Source organism: Anopheles coustani, chromosome 2, assembly GCF_943734705.1.
Source record: "Anopheles coustani chromosome 2, idAnoCousDA_361_x.2, whole genome shotgun sequence".
NCBI classification, from domain to species: domain Eukaryota; kingdom Metazoa; phylum Arthropoda; class Insecta; order Diptera; family Culicidae; genus Anopheles; species Anopheles coustani.
In genome coordinates this window covers 77,309,416-77,329,687 of record NC_071289.1, presented here as the reverse complement: position 1 = coordinate 77,329,687, position 20,272 = coordinate 77,309,416, and the positions used below count along the sequence as shown (strand labels likewise).

The 20,272-nt window shown below is 44.5% G+C and overlaps 4 protein-coding genes across 6 annotated transcripts in view; 2 read left to right on the top strand and 2 right to left on the bottom strand.

The window, feature by feature from the left end:
* The window catches only part of LOC131263975 (aspartate--tRNA ligase, cytoplasmic), a 210,262-nt gene extending 202,624 nt beyond the window's left edge, over positions 1 to 7,638 (top strand). Inside the window, exons 1-5 of one of the 2 annotated variants that reach the window (XM_058266265.1) lie at positions 5,060 to 5,206; positions 5,588 to 5,717; positions 5,810 to 6,548; positions 6,613 to 6,847; positions 6,922 to 7,638. In XM_058266265.1, the coding sequence (XP_058122248.1) occupies positions 5,610 to 5,717; positions 5,810 to 6,548; positions 6,613 to 6,847; positions 6,922 to 7,468 (1,629 nt within the window). In that variant the 5' untranslated portion in view covers positions 5,060 to 5,206; positions 5,588 to 5,609 and the 3' untranslated portion in view covers positions 7,469 to 7,638. Of the gene's footprint in view, positions 1 to 5,059; positions 5,207 to 5,587; positions 5,718 to 5,809; positions 6,549 to 6,612; positions 6,848 to 6,921 lie in introns of those variants that run through there. The other variant, XM_058266266.1, reaches the window with a different exon arrangement.
* Positions 140 to 4,352, bottom strand: LOC131263971 (gamma-tubulin complex component 2 homolog). 2 transcript variants are annotated; one of them, XM_058266260.1, is made up of 7 exons: positions 4,213 to 4,352; positions 3,934 to 4,083; positions 1,840 to 3,868; positions 1,629 to 1,772; positions 1,018 to 1,125; positions 384 to 535; positions 140 to 313 (listed from the first exon to the last, which is right to left on the bottom strand). In XM_058266260.1, the coding sequence occupies exons 1-7, from the start codon at positions 4,263 to 4,265 to the stop codon at positions 271 to 273; spliced, it is 2,679 nt and encodes an 892-aa protein (XP_058122243.1). In that variant the 5' UTR covers positions 4,266 to 4,352; the 3' UTR covers positions 140 to 270. The 2 variants fall into 2 exon arrangements, with proteins under 2 accessions (XP_058122243.1, XP_058122244.1); XM_058266261.1 differs by lacking the exon at positions 1,018 to 1,125.
* Positions 7,639 to 8,073: 435 nt separating the features above from the next.
* Positions 8,074 to 14,204, top strand: LOC131263242 (uncharacterized WD repeat-containing protein alr2800-like). The gene is made up of 8 exons (XM_058265408.1): positions 8,074 to 8,473; positions 9,232 to 9,346; positions 12,604 to 12,803; positions 12,873 to 12,994; positions 13,058 to 13,147; positions 13,219 to 13,456; positions 13,533 to 13,864; positions 13,936 to 14,204. The coding sequence occupies exons 1-8, from the start codon at positions 8,370 to 8,372 to the stop codon at positions 14,112 to 14,114; spliced, it is 1,380 nt and encodes a 459-aa protein (XP_058121391.1). The 5' UTR covers positions 8,074 to 8,369; the 3' UTR covers positions 14,115 to 14,204.
* On the bottom strand, positions 8,787 to 11,731 carry LOC131263241 (anaphase-promoting complex subunit 5). Its single transcript, XM_058265407.1, has one exon. It carries the CDS (start codon positions 11,635 to 11,637, stop codon positions 9,382 to 9,384), a length of 2,256 nt encoding a protein of 751 aa, XP_058121390.1. The 5' UTR covers positions 11,638 to 11,731; the 3' UTR covers positions 8,787 to 9,381.
* Positions 14,205 to 20,272: the final 6,068 nt, after the last annotated feature.

Genomic DNA, 20,272 nt, shown 5'->3' with positions numbered 1-20,272 from the left:
TTGTTTGTTTAGGTTTTAGTTTGTTGAGATCTGATCTAGATCTACTTGTTCCACAAAGTGCTAAAATCAGTATATGATGGCGTGGATGACAATAGCAAATCTATTCCACAACAAACGAAGAACGCCTTTGTACATTGAATTTTAACAATTTTTTATTAAGCATGATGTTAGCACTGGATGTTATTATGTGGATTCCATAGTGGTAGCTCAGATTCCATTGGAATATTATTTGCAGGATACAAAATAAATAATTTGCTATTTCTGTAGCTATTAGTTTTCATTCGCTTCACTGTAGTAGGAGTTGAAGTTGATCCTAAAAAGCAATAAGAATGTACCATTAGGTAAACCATGAACCAACGATCGTATCATTCGTTTCATCATACCTGTAAATCAAATTTATAAACCGTTCCGATGTACTCAGCGTTGCAACGTCGGTAATCTTTCGCAACAGCGTCATCAGCTGGTTGGTAAAATCTTGGCGGAACTGTTCAACCCGCTCTGAGAATGTTTCCGTCGGTTCCATTGAAGTAGCATTCTGCGTGCGCAAAAGAAATAAATGTGTGTATATAATATCAATTAAAACGTATAAGGAATTGAGTGCTAAGTGAGTGCAAATATTTTGAAGCGGGCCAATATCTGAAAGTAACCCCTTGATGGAGTTCAATATGGATTAGTAACTTTACATAAAGTGAGCATGCTTTTCCATGAAAGTCGTCGTAAGCCAACAATCAAATGATTCTCAAATCGATCAATTGTTCCGATCAGAGTCATAAGCTGATTAATGTTATTTAAATTGCAGGTGACTAATGTTGTGCCTATTCAAGTTTGACTGGTGGTGTAATTTACAAAATAGTCCAAACATTTCTCGTTCGGAATTTGTTTAAATGAAGTAAGCACATGAAGTGAGCCCAGATAAGAAGATACCAGCGAATGAACGAAAAGAGATTATTTTTAGAGACTGAATTAAAACGATTTTTGCATTATTGTTCCACAAACAATTTATCCTGACGCCGGTACCTGTTGCGAAGCGTGTAATTCATAATCGGATTCGGAAGACAGTGAGAAGTCATCACTCGAGGCAAGCATGCATGTCAGCTCGGCATCGACAAAGTGGCGCTGTGACTCCTGGTTGCGGGGGTTTTGAGGTGCGTATTGATGTGTATCGAATTTAGAAATTTCTCCATTAGTTTTGCGTCACGTGCCATTCCAATCCAGCGCGCGAGTTAATCCACACATCCAATGGCAACGTATTTAGTACACAATGCCAGTTGAAAAAAAAATTATATGGATGCAATAAACCAAAAGAAATCATAGCACCGGAATCAAAAATTAATTTATCGATCAAACATTAAAGCAAAAAAAATGTCATAAGGCCATTTTATAACACAGGGTATAAGAGAAAAAACAATCGATTGTTTAAAAAAAAAATCACTCGTATACAAAATAATACCAAAAAAACGTTGGCAGTGAGTGTCGAAGATGCGGAGAGAAAAGAGAAGAAAGAGAAAGGGTACACGGGTTGAATTGAATTAAATATTTGGAAAGTGATTGCCCTAACCAAAAATAAAACTGTTTTCACATGAAAAAAAAATGAAGATTTGAACAAAACTTAAAACATATAAACTTACCGCAAGAAAATCGCAAAACTTAATGCAAATGTTGCATAAGTTGATGATAGGTTTAAGCAAATCTGGCACGGTTAGCATACAGTTCTTCAGACACTGGTCCAGGAAATCTTGATGATAGTTCAACACATCGTCGATATTGTTTACCTTTACCAGAAGAAATAGAGCACAAGGATTTAGCAAATGCTGTAATTTAAAACAAAAGTAGAGTTACCTGTTTCATGTTCTGATAGAAAATGTGCCAATTTGGTTCGATCACCTCAATCATCATGTACGATTCAAAGCCCTGAATAGCGATAAGCATCTTCTGACGCAAGGTAAACGCGGACCGGTACAACTTGGCCGGATTGGGAGCGAAGCGGCGTGTTTCATTGTTTGCGATCCACACACGGCACAGTATCCGCTCGACGTACTTCAGATAGAACAGCTGGCGGAACAGCATCTGGTACTTGGAGATGGTCCACAGGTTCAGCACGATCGAAACAGGCCACTGTGCTTTGTACGTAAAGGTGAAACACTCGATACCCTTCAGCTGCGACGTGTCGCTGAGTGTATCGACGAATGCGTCCTCCTTGTTGACGATCTTCGAGATTTGGGTTACGATACCGTAAGGGAGCAGCATCGTTTTCAAATCGTCATGATACTCGTCGTACTTGGCGGACGACAGACCAAGCGTCACGTCGAGCAAGTTTGCCAATCGGATCGGATGAAGACTATCCACGTTCTTCTTGAGGTCCTCCTCGACGGCATCCATAAACTCGGTAATAAAGTCACCCTGTTGCAGCAGAAAGTAGCGCTTCACGGAAAGCAGCCGACCCATCAGGTCATATTTGTTCATAATGAGATTCAGCAACGAGGAGGATGCCACATTGTACGCTTCCTCGATAGCATCGATATACGACTGGTCGAAATGCTTATAGCGAAGCAGCTGTTTCGCCGAATCCTCCGGGACATAACCGTTGTCGATGCCGTTTGCGACCGGTTGAAAGTCTGCACTTCCACAGACGCGCACGACGTTCAAATACTTTCCGGTGCGCAGGATAATATCGGCATACTTGGCAAGAAAACAGGGTATCTTGTCGCACCGAGTGGAATACTGCTTCTCCCAGTAGTCTACCAGATCGTTTTCGGTCAACTCCACGGCACTGTGCTCGATGAGAAACTCCTGCTGTGGATCGTTGATCACTCCGCGGTAAATCCACAGCTGTAGCATCTCCATAAACGGGACGGCGGCCGATTCGATAAGGTGTACCAAAACACGTTGCGCGTGACTTGTGCCACTGGTGGCGGTAATCCTATCGTGCAGCAGCGTCAAAACCTGCCCACCGCGACTATTTGTACGTCGAATTTCCGCTACCGTCGCCGCTAGCTCTTCCATCGTGGGAAACACGGGCTTCAGGAACTGCAGTAATCGTTGTATGCACAGCCCCTTCCGGCAGCGCAAATCATCCAGCTGCGCTATCGAGAGAAAGTAGTCGGTCATAATGGACTTCAGAACGGAGCGGAGGGCCTGCAAAACGACACCACCCTCAAGGATGCTCGACTCTTCGATGAATTGCTGCACGCAGGCCACGTTCGTCACGAGAGGAAGCAACTCCTTCACCATGTCCGAGCACGACTCGGTCAGTTGGTTTGAGATTTCGAACTCCATCTCAGACAACAGCAAACCTTCCTCGCTACGCGTGGCACATTTTTTCGGCACGATCAACGAACCCTTCACACCGATCAAGCAATTGAGGACCTCCTTAAGCACGATCGGTTCCTGTGAGGCAACCGGAATGGCAGCTACGTTCGACTTGCTCTGTCGCGGGACTAGCTCGTCGTAGTTGAAGTTCCACGCCACGATGGGAGCCTTCCGGTGGGAGAACTCAAAGTACGGACGGTTCTGAAGGTGTGATGAAATAACACCATCCGACGGAAGGGCGGTCGAAGTCGACAGACGGGTCACACCAACACCGCCGGACGTTGCCTGTACAATTTTTTCCTTGATTTGTTGTACATTTTCCGGTGTCACTTGATCTGGGCTGATGCGGGTCGAGCAGAGGGGAGGGCTTTCGAATAGCGTCCCACGTTTGTGCACCGATTCGGTAGTTGCTACAATGGAGTCAATTTTAACTGCCGGCTGCGTAACAGGATGCTCCTCTTGCTGTTGCCGGAGGCTGTTGGTCTTATCAGCGTGTGCGTGTTTCAAATCGCTCGCAAATCGGTTCAAAACCATCACTAACGAGGGAAAGGATTCTTTTCTGTAATCGTAAACAACGTATTTAGATAGTTAGAGGTTGTGTGATATCACGACGAGAGTACTTACGTATTCGAGGGAGCATACAGTTCGACGTACTTGCTTCCATTCGGAATGGGTTTGAACAATTGCGCCAAAAGCGATACAAGTCGCTTGTTGCTATGTTTTCCATCGCGGTTATGAAAGATAGTAATTATATTATCCACCGAATATGTACAACTAGGAAGAAGAATAAAAACGATATCAATTAATAACACACTATCCGCGTCAGCTTTGCCACCCGTCCCAAATTGTTATTGTCGGCCGTCGTGCATTTTCAATGCCAAACAAACCTGGAGGAAAACGTACCCTGATTTTTTTACTAGCTCCCCTAGTAATTTCTTTGTAACGAGTTCCGACATGACACATACGACACTCGGTACACCAAATGCGTCTATTTATTCTCTTAAAATCACCCGCACAAATTATAAAACAAGCTGAAGATACAATTTAATAACAACGATTAGTTATTTGGACAACACAAGTGAGTAGAGTTGCAAACATAAAAAAGAACCCAACAAGATCGTGATTTTGGAACGGATTCACGGTTCCAAGAATTTAAAACTAGTTTTTTCAGTTGTAAATCGTTCTTCTCTGAAGCGCCAGATAAACGTCTTTTTAAATCTGAACTTTAAAATTACCTGTTTTTCATTAACATTTTTAAAACTCTAAAATGATCAAGAAGCAGCGCAATATCGCAATACCTATTCGGGTTTGTACAGGACCCAGCACACAATTAGTTTTCTCAAAAACTAGAAAATATAGAATGATCTATTGTTACACAAAGTTGTGTGTCTTGAGCAGACCTTTCATTTAAGGGGTCACATGTACAAATCGGTTCAGCAGTTATAAAGTTATTAACAAATTGGTTATTTCAGCAGAAAATACCAACCAAGGTTTCTGCATCTACGCCTCAGAATTTCATAAACTAAGAATTACGGAAGAGTCTTTGTTGCACAGAGTTATCAGCCTTTAAAAGACCTTTCATTTGAGGGGTCTGTCGCTAAAATTGGCCAAGCCACTAAAAAGTTATTATATAAAATTAGTTGCTTTAGCCATTATTTACAGTTGTGACCGAGGTGTATAAATATAGATACAATTTATACATCTTGCCTTTGAGGTGTCAAACTACGTGTTCAACTTGATGCAATTTTCACGAAACAGTCGGCAGACAGAAGTGGTGATGAGATACTGTTGTGTCTGAAGCTACGTGGGATTTTATGTTGGAAATGCGATAGTGCTTCCTGATCTAAAAAGTGGAAAACCTGATTCCCAAAGTCAAGAGCATCCATCAGACGTTTAAGTAAGTCTTCAACAAACGTTTTTCTATGGATTGTAACTGCGTGCTTTGAGAAGAGGTTAAGTTGTAAAGGATGCCGGGTGTTGTGGTGCTTTGTAAGTTATATTGGCTGGTCGACCACCATACGGTACGATAAGCTCATCCGTGGTCTTATGGTCATCACACGCTGATAAGATTGAAACAAATACGAGTTAACAACGATTTCAATTCCAATGTGGGATGGGAAATGTTTGTTGTATTATGCAAGCTCCGTTGCTTCCGGTTCCCCTGCATCTCACCCACACGGTCGTCTCGTATAATGGCACGCGTGACGTTGGGGTAGTTTATTCGCGTACTTCCTCTAATTGAGATATTTTTTTCATTCCTCCTTCCTAATCACCAAAGAAATCGCCTCACCGAGTTCATAATGGTCACGGAAACGATCAAGGAAGAACCCGTGGGCAACGGCTCGGCGGAAGAAACATCTAAGAAGGCTGCGAAAAAGGCTGCGAAGGATGCTGTGAAGGCAGCAAAGGTACGCTTGGATTATTTTTGTAGATGTCTTTGGATAGAATTGCTCTTGCGCTTTCGGTACTAATATTGTTTCTGTAATTTCTCTAATTTTAGAAAGCAGAACATAAAGCTGCAGCGGCCGCTGGGACTGCCGGTGGAGCGAATGATGACGCAGGTGCCGATGGGGTTGATCACTCGGCGGGACGATACGGCCCAATGAAAATGATCCAAAGTGCGGAGAAGTACGTCGAGCGTGTGTTCGTCACTGTGTCTGACCTGTCGCAATGCGCCAAGGATTCGGAGGTGTGGGTGCGCGGGCGAGTGCATACTTCAAGATGCAAGGGCAAGCAATGCTTCCTGGTATTGCGTCAGCAGAGCAGCACCGTCCAGTGTCTGCTAGCGGTGAACGATGTCGTATCGAAGCAGATGGTAAAATTCTCTGGCAGTATTCCCAGGGAAAGTATCATCGATATTAAGGCGAAGGTAATTCCGGTGGAGCAGCGAATCGAATCCTGTACGGAGCAAACGCTCGAGCTGCACGTGCTCGAGCTGTTCCTATTATCTGCAGCAAAAGCTCAGCTACCACTGCAGATTGAGGACGCTTCGCGTTCGGAAAAATCGGACGACCCAGAGGCGCTCAAGATTCGCGTCAATCAAGACACGCGCTTAGACAACCGTGTGCTCGACTTGCGTACGCCAGCGAACCAGGCCATCTTCCGTCTAGAGGCGGGCGTTTGTAAACTATTCCGCGACGTACTGACGGCCAAGGGTTTTACCGAAATCCATACGCCGAAAATCATTTCCGCAGCTAGCGAGGGCGGAGCAAACGTTTTCACGGTTAGCTATTTCAAAGGTAAGACATCAACAAACATACGTATTGCCTTGAAACTTTTACCACTATTTTGTTTCAATTGCAGACTCCGCATATTTGGCACAATCACCCCAGCTGTATAAACAAATGGCTATTGCGGCCGATTTCGATAAGGTGTTCACGGTTGGGGCAGTATTCCGTGCTGAAGACTCCAACACCCATCGACATCTGACTGAGTTTGTGGGTCTGGATCTTGAAATGGCCTTCAAGTATCACTATCACGAGGTACTGGACACGATTGGAAACACGTTTACGGAAATGTTTAAAGGATTGCGTGACTGGTATGATTTTTGTTTATTACGGTTTATTGAGCACAAAATTCATCGTTAGCTTTGATTTTTATCCTTCTCTTTAGTTATGCAAAGGAAATTGCCGCTGTCGGACAGCAGTATAACGTGGAACCATTCAAATTCCTGGAACCACCACTGAAGCTCGAGTTTGCCCAGGCCGTAGCAATGTTGCGTGAGGCTGGCGTGCAGATGGACGACGAGGAGGACCTATCCACGCCGAGCGAAAAGCTGTTGGGACGTCTGGTGAAGGCAAAGTACGATACCGATTTCTACATCCTCGACAAGTTCCCACTGGCCGTTCGTCCCTTCTACACCATGCCGGATCCGAGCAACCCGAAGTACTCCAACTCGTACGACATGTTTATGCGGGGCGAGGAAATTTTATCCGGCGCGCAACGAATACACGATCCGGAGTACCTGATCGAGCGGGCCAAGCTACACGCTATCGATCTATCGAAAATTGCCGCATACATCGATGCATTCCGGTATGGTTGCCCGCCGCACGCCGGCGGTGGTATCGGTATGGAGCGAGTGGTGATGTTGTATCTGGGCCTGGATAACATCCGCAAGACGTCAATGTTCCCCCGCGACCCGAAACGATTGACTCCTTAAACTGTGGCGATACACGCATGATGAAAATAACGAAACAACAGAGTTTTCTGTGCTATGGGAGCTTCTAGCATACGCTACTTAAAAGACTCGCGAGGTTCCACATCGAACGACTGACGCGACCGAAAAATAAAGGAGGCACAATTGATTTGGGAATAAAACATTGATACACATTGCAACACCAAAGTGTAATAATTGCAATAGCAGAGCGTTGATGATCCGAAAAAAACCAAAATAGTGCAGAGGAAAGAAGTTGTAATTTAACGTAATGCGCATGATTGTTTAAAAAAAATCAGTATCCTTCGTATAGGATATCACTAACACAATAGTGGACTTTTGGTGGTGATGGTGTCCTGCTGGGATTCAAGTTTCTTGAAAGGACACCGAACAACAGGTGTCGCGGCGCTCGATGCAGTATGCTTAGTGTATAGTAAGCTGTGACAACAGTGACAACTTGTTTCCGCGGATATTTATTAGTAGTTGTGTAGCAGCAAAACAAAAACATTCCCCTCGGGAAGGATGAGTTGTATGTGCTTCCGTAGCTAGGGCAGGGCTATATTACCGGTGGTCGCGTGCTCAAACGTACCGGATGTGCCCTCTAGGAAAGGTGGAAAATGTTCTAAAGTGCCAGCGCGCAGTGAACTGTGACTCAGTGCACCAATAGTTTGTATTGTAGTTATACAATTTACGAAAAACATTCAACTACATAAATGGTTGTTGTTCGATCCACAGTCGGCTATCGTGCTCTGTTTGTGATGTGATAAGATAATAAGCTTCTTCTCCGTAATGAGCCGATTGTCTCGTTCGGGCTCAACCAATCACCATCTGTTTGTGTGCTAAAGAAGACAGTTTAAATTTATTGTTTAATAGTGAAGTGTTCCATTTTTTGCGATTCATACCCACCATGAATGCAATGAAAACGAAAATTCTTCAAAAATTAACCGCCCATGCAAGTGATGTCACGTCTCTCGATTTCTATGGTAATGCACTGCTGGTGACAGGGTCAAGGTAAGCGGCCAGTAGGCTAACCCTTATCGTCCTCCTGCAGGTGCATCAAAAATAGCAACAGTAATATTGCAGACCGTCGATGCATCTAGATCGATTCTTCGTTATTTTGCTTAATTATTCATCTTTCCATTCCCTTCATGCACCTGTAATAATCAATATTACCTCCTTTTCGTACCAACATTCCCGGGTTCCGGGTGCCAATGAATGAAGCAATAGGACGTTCAATATTTTACTTCCGATAGCGAACACTAATCTTACTTCCATACAGTTAAGAACATTTTATTGGAGATATTTTTAACAGAACATAGTTTAAATTATCAGTCGTTTGAATAACATATTCTTTTTTTCAAAATTGGATCACTATTGTGACTGTCTGTTTAAACAACCAAGGTATTCTTGGCTTGAATCCCACATTATGGAAACCTGATTTTAAGTGTACATAGAACTTGTATATTTAGTTGAAACATTGAATGTAATTTTATTCATACTGCAATCTATGGTACAGTTAGAGTAGCATATAATGACAGTTGTTTGGAAACGTATGAAAATTATCGATATTATCACCAGAATCCATTAACGTCGTTCTAAGGTTCCTCACACTCCGGTGCATCCTCATGCACCGTTAAGCTTGCACTTGCCATTAAGAAAACATGTACAATATGCACAGCAGGGTGCATATTTAGATCGTTTCCCATTCACTACTAATGGATTTCTTTTCTTATTTTTCTTACGTTGAAAATGTTATACCGCAATTACAGTGACAAAACGGTGCGTGTGTGGCGCTGGGCAGCAGGCAGCGGATTCCGGGAGGATGCCTTTTCACCTCTGCTAGGACACCGATACGGGGTGACGAGTGTACGCGTTTCGCCGAAGGTAATGATATTCTCCGCCCACGAGGATCTTTTGTTCTAGTGGAATATATTAAGATACTGCAATTCGGTGGGAAACTGTTCCTGCAGCACCCGGTAACGGTATGCGAAGCGGTTCTTTTCATCATGCTGTCCGAGCGAGTGGAATGTCTTCGCTAGGTAGATATACATATCCTTGGCCTTACTGTAGCACTCAAGCTTTTCGAAGTTTTCCATCGCTTCCTCGAGCATCGGCATCAGCGTGACGAGCTTCTCCAGTCGGTTTTGTTTCTCCTCCGCTTCCACCAGGGCACGGGCAAAGGTGAATATGGCTCGCGACTTGTCATAGATGGGCCCGTTTGCGAGGATAGTTTCCAGGCAGGATTTTAAAGGAACCAGTGCCTGCCTAGGCACATGCATATGTACCAGATAAATGTAGCCGATGTGCAGGTCTATCATGGCATCTTCGTACTCGAGATAGTACTTCCGGGCGAGGTCTTGGGCCTTGCCGAGTTCACTGAGTGCCCCGGCATGATGGGCGGGCATGAACGTGTTGGCATAGAGTATCAGTGCCCGCACGTGGATCAGCGGTTCCAGTTCGTCGCTATTCTTCAGCAGACGCAGGATGACCGTTTTTGCTGTGGTGATGTCGAGCTTTGCGAGCATCACGTGCGCAAACTGCAGCAGTGCCAGTGGTTTGTCGAACGAGCGTAGCCTCTGACACTCATTGATAGCCTCAGCCCAGTGGCCTCGGTAAATAGCTCGGGTTAACGTTATATAGTGGTCCGTTACGCTCCAAGCAACCGTGTGCGGGTAGCGAGGAAAACGATCCTTGGCATGTTTCACCATAACGATGGCCAAATTAAACTCGCCTAAAAACGCTAGTCGAACCGCGATTGTGCAGATTACTTGGCAAATGCCCTCTCCGTTGTAGATTTTATCCAAAGATTTTAAATCCGCATTCATCAGAATTTGCGCACACAGAGAGGCCATCTCGTGCTTGCCGTACACCGTCCACAGAGCCGCGCGAACCGCGGTTCCGTTTGCCACAAGGTCCATCATCGATCGTTGGCAGTTTAGATGGTCGTTCAACATCAGTAAGCCGAACAATTTCGACGGCAACGCATCGCCTGCTTGGCACGAACTCTGCAGACCCGCCAGCACTCCCAATGACGTTGCGTGTATCGCGCTAATGCTACTATTTTTCTCCGGTATGGGTGTGTCGTGGTTGTTTAACCGGGCAATCCACGATTGCGCCAGATGAAGGCACGTCAAGTCGCCATTGTCATGGGCCAGCGTGATGCACTCTTGCAAACTTTTCAGGGCGTGTTGCTGGTGCCCGAAATGGGAGTGTAAAATCGCAAGGTTTAGATTGCAGTACTGGTACTCTTTAGTGTAGCTTTCGGAAGCAGCCGGTACCGAACTGCCGCCGTTGGCAACTGCAGCCGACGAAGCCGTAGTACCGCGGTCAAAAGACCGGTGCAGCGCCTGGATAGCATTGTTAACGTCACGCACACGCAGATTGTTCAAGTATTGTAGAAAGTACGCTTGCGAATATTGTGGCCGATCGTGGATGATTTCGTCCAACCGTTCCTGCAGCTCATTCGGTGGCAGCGCCTTCACTTCATTCTCCTTCAAAAGTGCGGTCTGCTGGGCGACGAACAACTCCGACTGTTTGACGGACCATTTCGCAGCGAACGTACCATGGTCGGACGGTTCGATTGGTTTGTACTGGCTGTGTTGTAGCGATGCTTCAACTTCACTAGCATCCTGCTTTTCCGCTTCCATCGCATCCATTCCCTTATCATAGTAGGCAATGGTAGCTTGATACAGTTCCATCACTTCCTGGAAATTCATCTTGTCCATCGTGACGAACACTTTACGTAGATGCAAACCAACGATACCTATCAGAACTGAGCTGTCCATGATGAGCTTATCGATGTCGTTGTACAGATCGAACAGCACATCGATCCCGACCGATTTCAGTAGCTTCATGAGCTTCGTAAACTCCTCCAGATGGACCGGATGTAATCCATACGTTGGGGACACCAGCAGCCCATGCAAGTCCTTGTACGGCATATCGGGGTACTGGATAAGTTTCAGTAGCAACATGCAGAAACGTTTTCTGTCAGCGAAGCTCAGCTCGATCGCGGGAGGTTGTTCCTCGGTGGTGCCACTGTCGGGAGTTTTCTTCAATCGCATATACTCCTGAATCAGGAATACAACGACCATTTTGTGTGGCGTAAGCACATCCATCTTGCTGGTGCTTTGGTTCGACAACCAGAAGCATGCATTTTCTGCTTCGTTTTTACTCATGTTGACGAATGTGTTACTGCATACACGACTCTGCGAACTAAACACAACCGACTAGTTCAATCAATAACAATAAGGATCAAAGATTGAGAACACACTCAAGGCGCATGCTTTTGGTAGATTGACGCACTACGATAATAAATGCATACCAAACTAGCCGGCAAACGGAGTAATGAGCAGCAAGCCGATCTGTTTTGCAAATGGAATCAAACTGTTTGTTGTTTGTTTTGACATTTATGATTTGTTTGTGTCATCCGATTGACAACCTAGCAGGAAGGGACATTTTCACGCACCGGAAAAGGATATTTTCATGGTTTCGCGCGCAACGTGACCATCAGAAGTTTTAAAACAGTTTCAGTTCGGTAGTGCATCAGAGCGGATGTTAGCAGTGCATAAGTTTCCTGAAAGGGTTAGCGGAAAAGTAAGGTTACGGCACGACCGCGTGGTGACGCCGAGCTGGAGCTCAGGTCAGACAAATCCTAGCTGCCGCACATCTCGTTCTGTTTGAGTCAATCAAGCGGACCACGAGTTCTTGTGTCCTGACAGCGGAAGGAATTATCCCTCCCGTGGCCGGCGGGTGGACATATGGCTATTATTAGCCGGTCCTAAAGGACGAGCCCCTTCATAGGAGTTCGGACAGAGTTGGTACGCCTCTGATTACGTGTAAGGGAACAAATTGTTCGACTTAGCGTAGGAGGATATACCCCGACTCGCATATCGAAAGAAGAAGAAGAAGAAGTTTTAAAAAATCTATTTTTGTCCAAAGGAGTCGTGCAATTTGTGAAAATTTGTTCACACAAGCTTCCCTAACGCAAGCAGAGAAACCACCACGCATGGAATTTAATTTCGCGTTTGAGTAAATAAGTCTGGTCCGTCAACTAATTTTCTGCTGCTCAAATGTTTCGATTATCACTAATACTGCAATTTAATTTATCGTTAAATTTGTTTGTAACTACTTCTACATCCCAGGGAGCGGTCCTAGCGTCTGCTTCCGTCGATGGCACAGTCATCCTGTGGAACCTAAGTAATGGTGAAATAACCAACGTCATCAACCAGCAAGGTGGGGAAGCCATTCGTGCCTGTATCTTTAGTCCTAACGGGGCCACGATTGTGAGTTCGGACGACAATGGTGCCATCTGTATATGGAGACAGAATAAAACTCTAAAGTGGTAAGTTGCTGGGAGTTCTCTTTTTTACTTTATTTTTCTCCTTGGCCAATCCTATTCAACATTTTTCAGTCATGTGAAAGTTCACGATGAAGCCGTTCATACGATAGCCTTTTCCAGCGATTCGGATATTTTGCTAACAGCGTGTACTCTCGGCAATATGAGACTGTATGCGGTAGAAAATGATTTTGCAAGTAAGTTCTAGCTCGTAACTGACCTCCCTTCGCTACTAATGAAGTTTTCGTCTGGTCATAAAGACGATCTTTCATGTGCGGACTGTTCGATCGATGCTGCACATGACATGGGTGTATTGTCGGCGGATTTTTGTAAAATAGTTCACACTGATCGTAAGTAATTCCTTTCTGCATATATGCAAGGTGCATCCTAATTTTAAATGCATGGTTTCTATTTCATGTAGCTACCGACAAATGCTCGCTGATTTACACGCTGGCGACGTGTGGTACGGACCATTTGATCAAGATTTGGAGAGTATTCTTTATGCCAAACAACATCGACCGTAGTCGCAAATCACGACTCATACCCACCAGCCCTCAGGAGCATTTTGCGGGACAATCTACTATTTATAGCACCGAAGTGATGAATGCCAGCTGTGTGCAAACTATTCAAGCTCATGGCAGTTCCGTCACATGCGTACGGTAAGTTGTTGAAGTTCGTCGGAACCAGCGTTCAGAAATATGTTTCCCAAGGCTTAACACAGAAGGCTTTTTACAGATTCAACCCAACCGGAACGTTGCTTTTCTCGAGCAGCCTGGACAAGACAATCAAAATCTGGAATCAGCAGGGTACGTGCCTGAAAACCCTAGCGGAGCATTCGCGGTACGTCAACTGCTTGGCGATCAACAGTGACTCATCGGTGATCGCATCCGGATCGAACGATCGTACCGTAGTTGTTTGGGATCTGATAGGGAAGCTGAGCTTGGACTCACACATTACCGGCATTCGATCGTTGCTGTTTGCGCTGGCCGTGAATACTGCCGACATTCCGCTAGAGTTCACGTGCCCAATCACGCATGAGCTAATGAAAGATCCTGTTTTCGCTGAAGGTAGGATACTTTTATTGAACCAACGCCAGCACCGAATGTTAGCGATCTATTATGATATTACATTTTTCCAGACGGCTTCACCTATGAACGTGCCGCAATCAGCGAATGGTTCGCACGGGAAAAAGCAATTTCGCCGATGACCAATTTGGAGCTATCCACGGATGAGGTGGTGGAAAATGGGAAGCTCAAGCAACAGATCGATGACTACATTCGTACGCTTGATACAGCCAAGACGGATACAGTCAATTAGAGTTGGGAAAAAAACATTTATTCGGCTTTTAAATAACATGTATTTTATGATCAGCTTAGTCTGATTTCAGTGATAAATAATTACTTCGATGAACTGCGGTTGAATATTCTCTAGATCATGCAGTAAAATCAAATTTTAAAAATTCTAAATCAAATTCAAAAACATTCCCACAAACATCATTAGCAATGCAGAGCGCGTGGAACTTATTTTAAAACATTTTATTTTTTAAACAATATTCTACTCGTTTTAAGCAAATTTCTACCGCATTAAATTACACTTTTTATACACCCTTTTAATGATGGCCATACCTGCGGGGAAACAATAAATTCATACGGGTTTGTATGGACTTCGTTTGGCATACTGTTGCCGCTATCGGTGCCCGCTTACCGATTCCGATGGCGATAATTTGTGATAGCGTACTCGAGATTGCGCCACGTACTAACTATACAACTCCAACACGTAGAGCGCACACCTTACGTACTTTGTTAAACCGACCTCGCCGCGGTATTGGTTTTGGATGTGACGTTGAACATGTTTGTTCCATCATCATCATCGTCGTCGAGCCGGACGTAGATACATTTTGTCGCACTGAAGCACACTTAGATAAGAGTTTTCTATGTCGTATCCAGTTTGTTAACCTATCGTTGCAATGCCGAGCAATCATAATCACACCAACAAGGGTTGAGATAAATGATATTTTAAGTGCCTGATAGTTGTTACCTACCAAAAGATCCGAGTGCTGGCGTGTAGAGAGCTACGGATAATGGTACGTTTGCTTACACCCCTGCACGTGGTCGGAGTTGCGGTAATGCAGTGAAGAAGAAGTAGAGGTTGGTGTGAAATAAAAATGTAAGACCATCAAAGTTGTATTTTTCCTATTGTTGAAAATAAACTAATTTACTTTTTGCCTTTGAACGTAACAAAGAGTTTCTAAACAAGTGCACCTTGCTGATTAACTATATCACTGCCTTTCCTATTATCGCTCCCTATCGATTTTCTTCGGGTCACATGATAGGATGATTCGCGGCCATGATGCAACTGCGTCGGTCAGGCCTTTTGTTGAATATCGAATTGTACATAAAGAGAGCAATTCCATGACAGTGAATTATATCCCTACTGTCGACGGATAGCTCTCTTTATTTTCATATTCGATTATGATGTCCGCGCTAATGGGATGCTCTACGTCGTTGTAGGTGCTATTTTACGTCTGCGCGCAACAGCAACGTGGCCGGTTATGAAAAAAAAAATTGTACGATTTTCACTTCTGCGCAACATTTCACCTGAACTGTGTGACTTTGCCACATTGATTTAAAAATTAACCAGCTACTTAAAAAATTAAAATTATTTTAAGATATGAACCTTGCGTTACCTTCGCCAATGCGGTACTCGCGTGGTATGATCACACCTGACGGCACGAGTCCTACAAAACGCGGCCCATTGGCAGCACGGGGAAGCATGTATGTTGACACAAACGATTGAACAACGAGTCTTGGGGACCCACGTTGGTGCGCGGTGAAGTGGTCGGCCGGTGTCAATCGCGCGTTCAAATGTTCGGTTCTCCTGCACCACGACCACCATGCCCTTGCGATGACGGCGAGGAAAATACTTCGCTCGTCGTCTTAATCCAATATTTACCCAAATAAAACAAAAACCTAACCGGCGGCAGCCTATCGAACGACGCAGCAATAGTAGTTAAACTGAACACACTTTAGGCCACGGCGCACGGTGGCTCCCTCTGGCACGGAACTCTGCTCCATGCGCGCAATAACAGGTGACGATGTTACCTCTTCCAACCACCATTTTGAACTGCTCCTCTGGGAGCCCCAACAGATCCGGCGTGGATACCGATCCCAAAACCGAACTTCGAGTGAGACCTCCGAAATGTGACTTCGACCACGTTTGGACACGAAATGAGCTGACGTGCCAGTGCGGTAGCTTCCTATAGCCTTCCGAATGTCCGCCGACAGCGAGACAGAAGAGCCACTTGTGTACCTTGAGCCCGGACCACGTCCTCCCCCCCCGGACTCCCCCCTTGCGTGTTCCAACCTTGCAGAAGAGCGCTAACCTGATGGTGACATTTGTATTAGTCGGTGTTGGTAATGGCCCCTCTTGGTGGTGCGGCCACTAAAGGCTTTGTGTTTTCTCCAACAGCTCGCGCCATGTCATCATCGAGATGCGAAGCCTTAAGAGGCAGCGCTCCCCATATACGTGGAACTGGCGCGCATATAGGTGTTGGGACAGAACAAATATGTGATAATTGATAAGATAGCTACACACTTGCTGCGTGCGTGTGCTGTTTTTTTCTTTCTTTCCTGAACCGGGTCGCTTTCACGCTTTCGTCCAGAGGTGATAGTACTGTACCTTTACCTTTATGATCTACGATCCCTTCTCACTACTATATTAGTAAGTAAGCGCACAGGTGTAGCACAGGATGGTGTATAAGTGTCGCGACTTTGTTCTATCGCCAAGAAAAGCACGGATACTATTGCGCCACGACGAAACTGGTGCTGGCACCTCGGAACGTCCCTGGGGCACAGGTTGAGGGTAGAGGGTGGACATTGGAGATCTGGCATTATCTATGCAAATACATGAACCTAAAGTATCACTCGCTTAACTCGCTCGTAAGTGCGATTCCAGCATCCAAAACTCTGCAGAAAATGGTTGAACAAAGCAGAGGATATCAAACATGTTTTTTTATAAAAGACTTGGGAAAAAAACACAAATACTTAAGCTAACTATATGTTGCATTACCATGGAAGCAGACTTTATTTGAAAAATGCTACACCTGATAGATTAAAATATAATGTGCAAAAATAGTGTCACATGTTGGCAGTTATTCATTCGCCATTCAAATTCAGAAAAATGAAATTTTATTTAATTCTTCTTAATCTTCCTGCTACTCAAACTATTTCCTATCATAATTTGAACAGTTTTTTTACTTTACATTTCGTCCTGTACAAAACCATATTGTTGATCGTACTCTTTTTCTGCAATTTGACACAATTAGTTGCACTCCTTAAAACTTGCCAAGAGTCCTTTTTTTAGGCCAATCAAATAAGTAAAATCAGTTATTGCAGTTTTATCATACACTTTAAATTCAATGACTTTGCGCTACATTCACTTTGTAACCAGATTGTATGTAGGAACAGATAGCTGTTGTTGTCTCTTCAGGCTATGTATAGGAAAACCCACCGTTGTTAAGCAAGCAATGTGCTGAAACCTAGATAACGTTTTTTTTTAATATTATGACCAAAGTAACAATTAAAACCACAAGAAGATCGCATTTTAAAGTGCAATTTTAGGTTGGTGGAGTTCCTACTGTTTTTGGAATAGGATTTAAACAAATTAAACCGAAAGCAATATTGATTCTGACAAAGCAAACAGCACCCATATCCCCGATAGTGTCCACTTTGACCACGCAGGATCTCGAGCGCGAGTTTCTGATGAGTGCAAGCAGGGTCTTGCGGCGGATGGATGATTAGCTAAGGCTGAGGCCAGTTTGATTTCCTCCAACGTGGGCTTGCGACAAGCATGGAAGGCATGGAGCCCCATGTGGGGTACTTTTCCCGCACTGTCACCGAAACGACCATGGGGCCCATTGGTGTGTGCGTGTGTAAATCTAATGTTTGTCTAACGTGTTAACAAGGTTTGCTTAATACGTTCGAGATGACTGTATGCTGCGTTCTCTTCGGTGGTAAGGGGGCTAGATGTGTGAGAATGTGTCACCTGTCGAGGCCACCACACCGCTTCCCCATGGGGCATCTAATAAGCTCCCGTACCTGTCTGCCCATCCTATTGCAAAGGCAGCAGATAGGTTGATGCTTAAAGATGACATTCATTCGAAGACTGTCGGGGGAAGATACTGCAGTGCCGCGATAAGGATGATTATACTTTGCCTTCTTTATTATTTGCCTCCTACTAGTACCGCTGACAGGAGGATGTTGGATGTCCAAACACCCAGCAGGGCACTGGTACCAGAAGGTACGATAAATCACGGATGGCTCATATTGTCGTCGCCCGGGGCTCGTGAAGCTTCCCGGCACCTAGATGTGGCAATTTCATCGTTTTAATTCTCTCATGGATGAGGTAGTATCATCACGCACATGACCGTACCATTATCACCGCACACGGGATGGCTCGGTGGAACTGTTTGCCGTTCTACTTTGCCGTGGTAATCTAATTTCGAGCACACCGGCCGGTGCCAACGGTGCTTGCCGTTGCACTTCTCGGCACAACAGCCAAAACGGGGTGAAAATGGGACGCATGACTTACGTGTTTTCCCGGGAAGTGCGGGAAGGGTTTCCGGTGGAGCGGGAAAGATCTGCTGGCGCTCCCGTTGTATGACAACACAATCAACCAACTGTCTATCGATAGGATGATGAAACGCACGTATATTAGGAAAGGAAGTTGATCTATTTGAAACAATTATGTTTCATGCATCCAATTGAAGCATACTGTCCCTCGTGGCCATATTGGAAACATGACAACTAGGGCTAAGTAAATCTAATATGAAATTCTTAATAAGCTTGATTCTCGTTACGAGAATTGTGCGGCATTCCAAAACCAGTATTTTGAAGATAGTGTATTATTTCTAGTTTAAAACTTCTCTTTTAACTTATTTTTAATTCCCTTTTTGGAGCCATCCAGAGGATAACCATTGTATTGTGAAGCTCAACAATGCATAACCATATCATACTGCTAATGAGCCCACCTATTAGTATAAAACCATAAACTATTCCATGTTCAGAATTTCTCGAATAGAATTTATTCCTAACGGCCACTGGCCATTTCGAAAGTCTTAAAGAGTCAACGCCGGAGGTGACGTGGTAGAGAACAACGGTTTCGTTTATTAATTTTCTCCATCAGGGTGGTGACTTTGTACGAAACATTCCATCTACATTAAAGATAAGATAACAGGAAGAGCACCACATTTTAGTATCACCGTCAACCGCATGAGCCAGGTAAAGAAGTGAAATATGTCGCTGAATCGAGTGTGTGCCGTTCTCGCAAGTTGCTCACAATCATATTTCTTCATAACTGCTGCCAAACCCTCCCCCAGCCCCTACTAGAAACGGAGTAGTCTATATTGTTTTAATTTTATTATCGTCCTTCTCGTTTATCGCATTTTTTTTCTCCACCAACGGCTTGTAATGACTTGTGATTGCAGAGATTTCTCTGCGTATACAGCCTGTTTATCACAATGGCGCCAGCGAGCCAATGGCGGGGATAGCGCCGCTGGGCGGGATACCTTCGCCGACCGGATGCTACAGAGTGTAAACACGGCGAGAAGAACTCTAGGGTATCAGGTGAGCAAATATTGCACCGCTAACGTATAAATGTGCAGTGGTAAGATTCACAGGGAAGCTCCAGATTTGGCTGTCTGTACGCTGATTTAGTTTTCATTTCATGTTTTTTTATAAAGCGTGCTCAATTTAAAAATTGGCCTAAATTTGAATTAAAAACAACACTTTGAATGACAGAGTTTTGTTCTTGGAAAACTTACCTGCATTCAGGTAATCCAATAAATCAACTAATTTGGAAAGTGGACTAAATAGCTTCAGAATACCCTGTTTGGCTAGAAGACGTACGCTCTGTGAATTGACTAATTATCGCCCAACGGTTGAATGAACATTGGGGATGTGCCACGTCATAAATACGACTGGCCCACGCATTCTTTGATGCATTATTTTTAAAACGGTCATAGTATATACTGAAATTTAAAAGATATCTCTCAGATGACTTTAGAACCATAGTAAGCTACTATCCTTTGCCATAACGTTACGATCAGAAAAAGATTAAAAATGCCACGCCGAGATTCACGCCAGAAAACGGTTTCACCTACATTGAATAAATCGCCAACACCTGATTCGAAAAAAGAGCCAACTTCTAGCCCTAATGTAGCACCAAGCGGAACTTCATCCGTAAGCGAACCCCAAACGAAAGCGAATACACCAGTAGGATCCGGATTTTTATCCCAAATGGCAGCTACTGCCGGTGGGGTTGCGATTGGGTCAGTTATGGGGCGTGCGCTTGGAGGACTATTCGAGGGAACGGAAACGAAGGATGAGAAAAGTAACGTCAACCCCGTTGAGCCGAAAGTGGCTAGTGCAACCAGCTCCACGCAACCGGCTAAACACGCTGCCTCGGATGAATGCGAG

Bases quoted from the DNA above. Each gene is read 5' to 3' on its own strand.
- LOC131263971 (XM_058266260.1), bottom strand. From the start codon at position 4,265: ATGTCGGAACTCGTTACAAAGAAATTACTAGGGGAGCTAGTAAAAAAA. The intron at 3,869-3,933 runs GTAAGTACTCTC...TTACGATTACAG, and splicing joins CTGTATGCTCCCTCGAATAC to AAAAGAATCCTTTCCCTCGT. The intron at 314-383 runs GTATGATGAAAC...ATTGCTTTTTAG, and splicing joins TTTATAAATTTGATTTACAG to GATCAACTTCAACTCCTACT.
- LOC131263242 (XM_058265408.1), top strand. From the start codon at position 8,370: ATGAATGCAATGAAAACGAAAATTCTTCAAAAATTAACCGCCCATGCA. The intron at 12,804-12,872 runs GTAAGTTGCTGG...AACATTTTTCAG, and splicing joins CAGAATAAAACTCTAAAGTG to TCATGTGAAAGTTCACGATG. The intron at 13,148-13,218 runs GTAAGTAATTCC...TATTTCATGTAG, and splicing joins TAAAATAGTTCACACTGATC to CTACCGACAAATGCTCGCTG.
- LOC131263241 (XM_058265407.1), bottom strand. From the start codon at position 11,637: ATGAGTAAAAACGAAGCAGAAAATGCATGCTTCTGGTTGTCGAACCAA.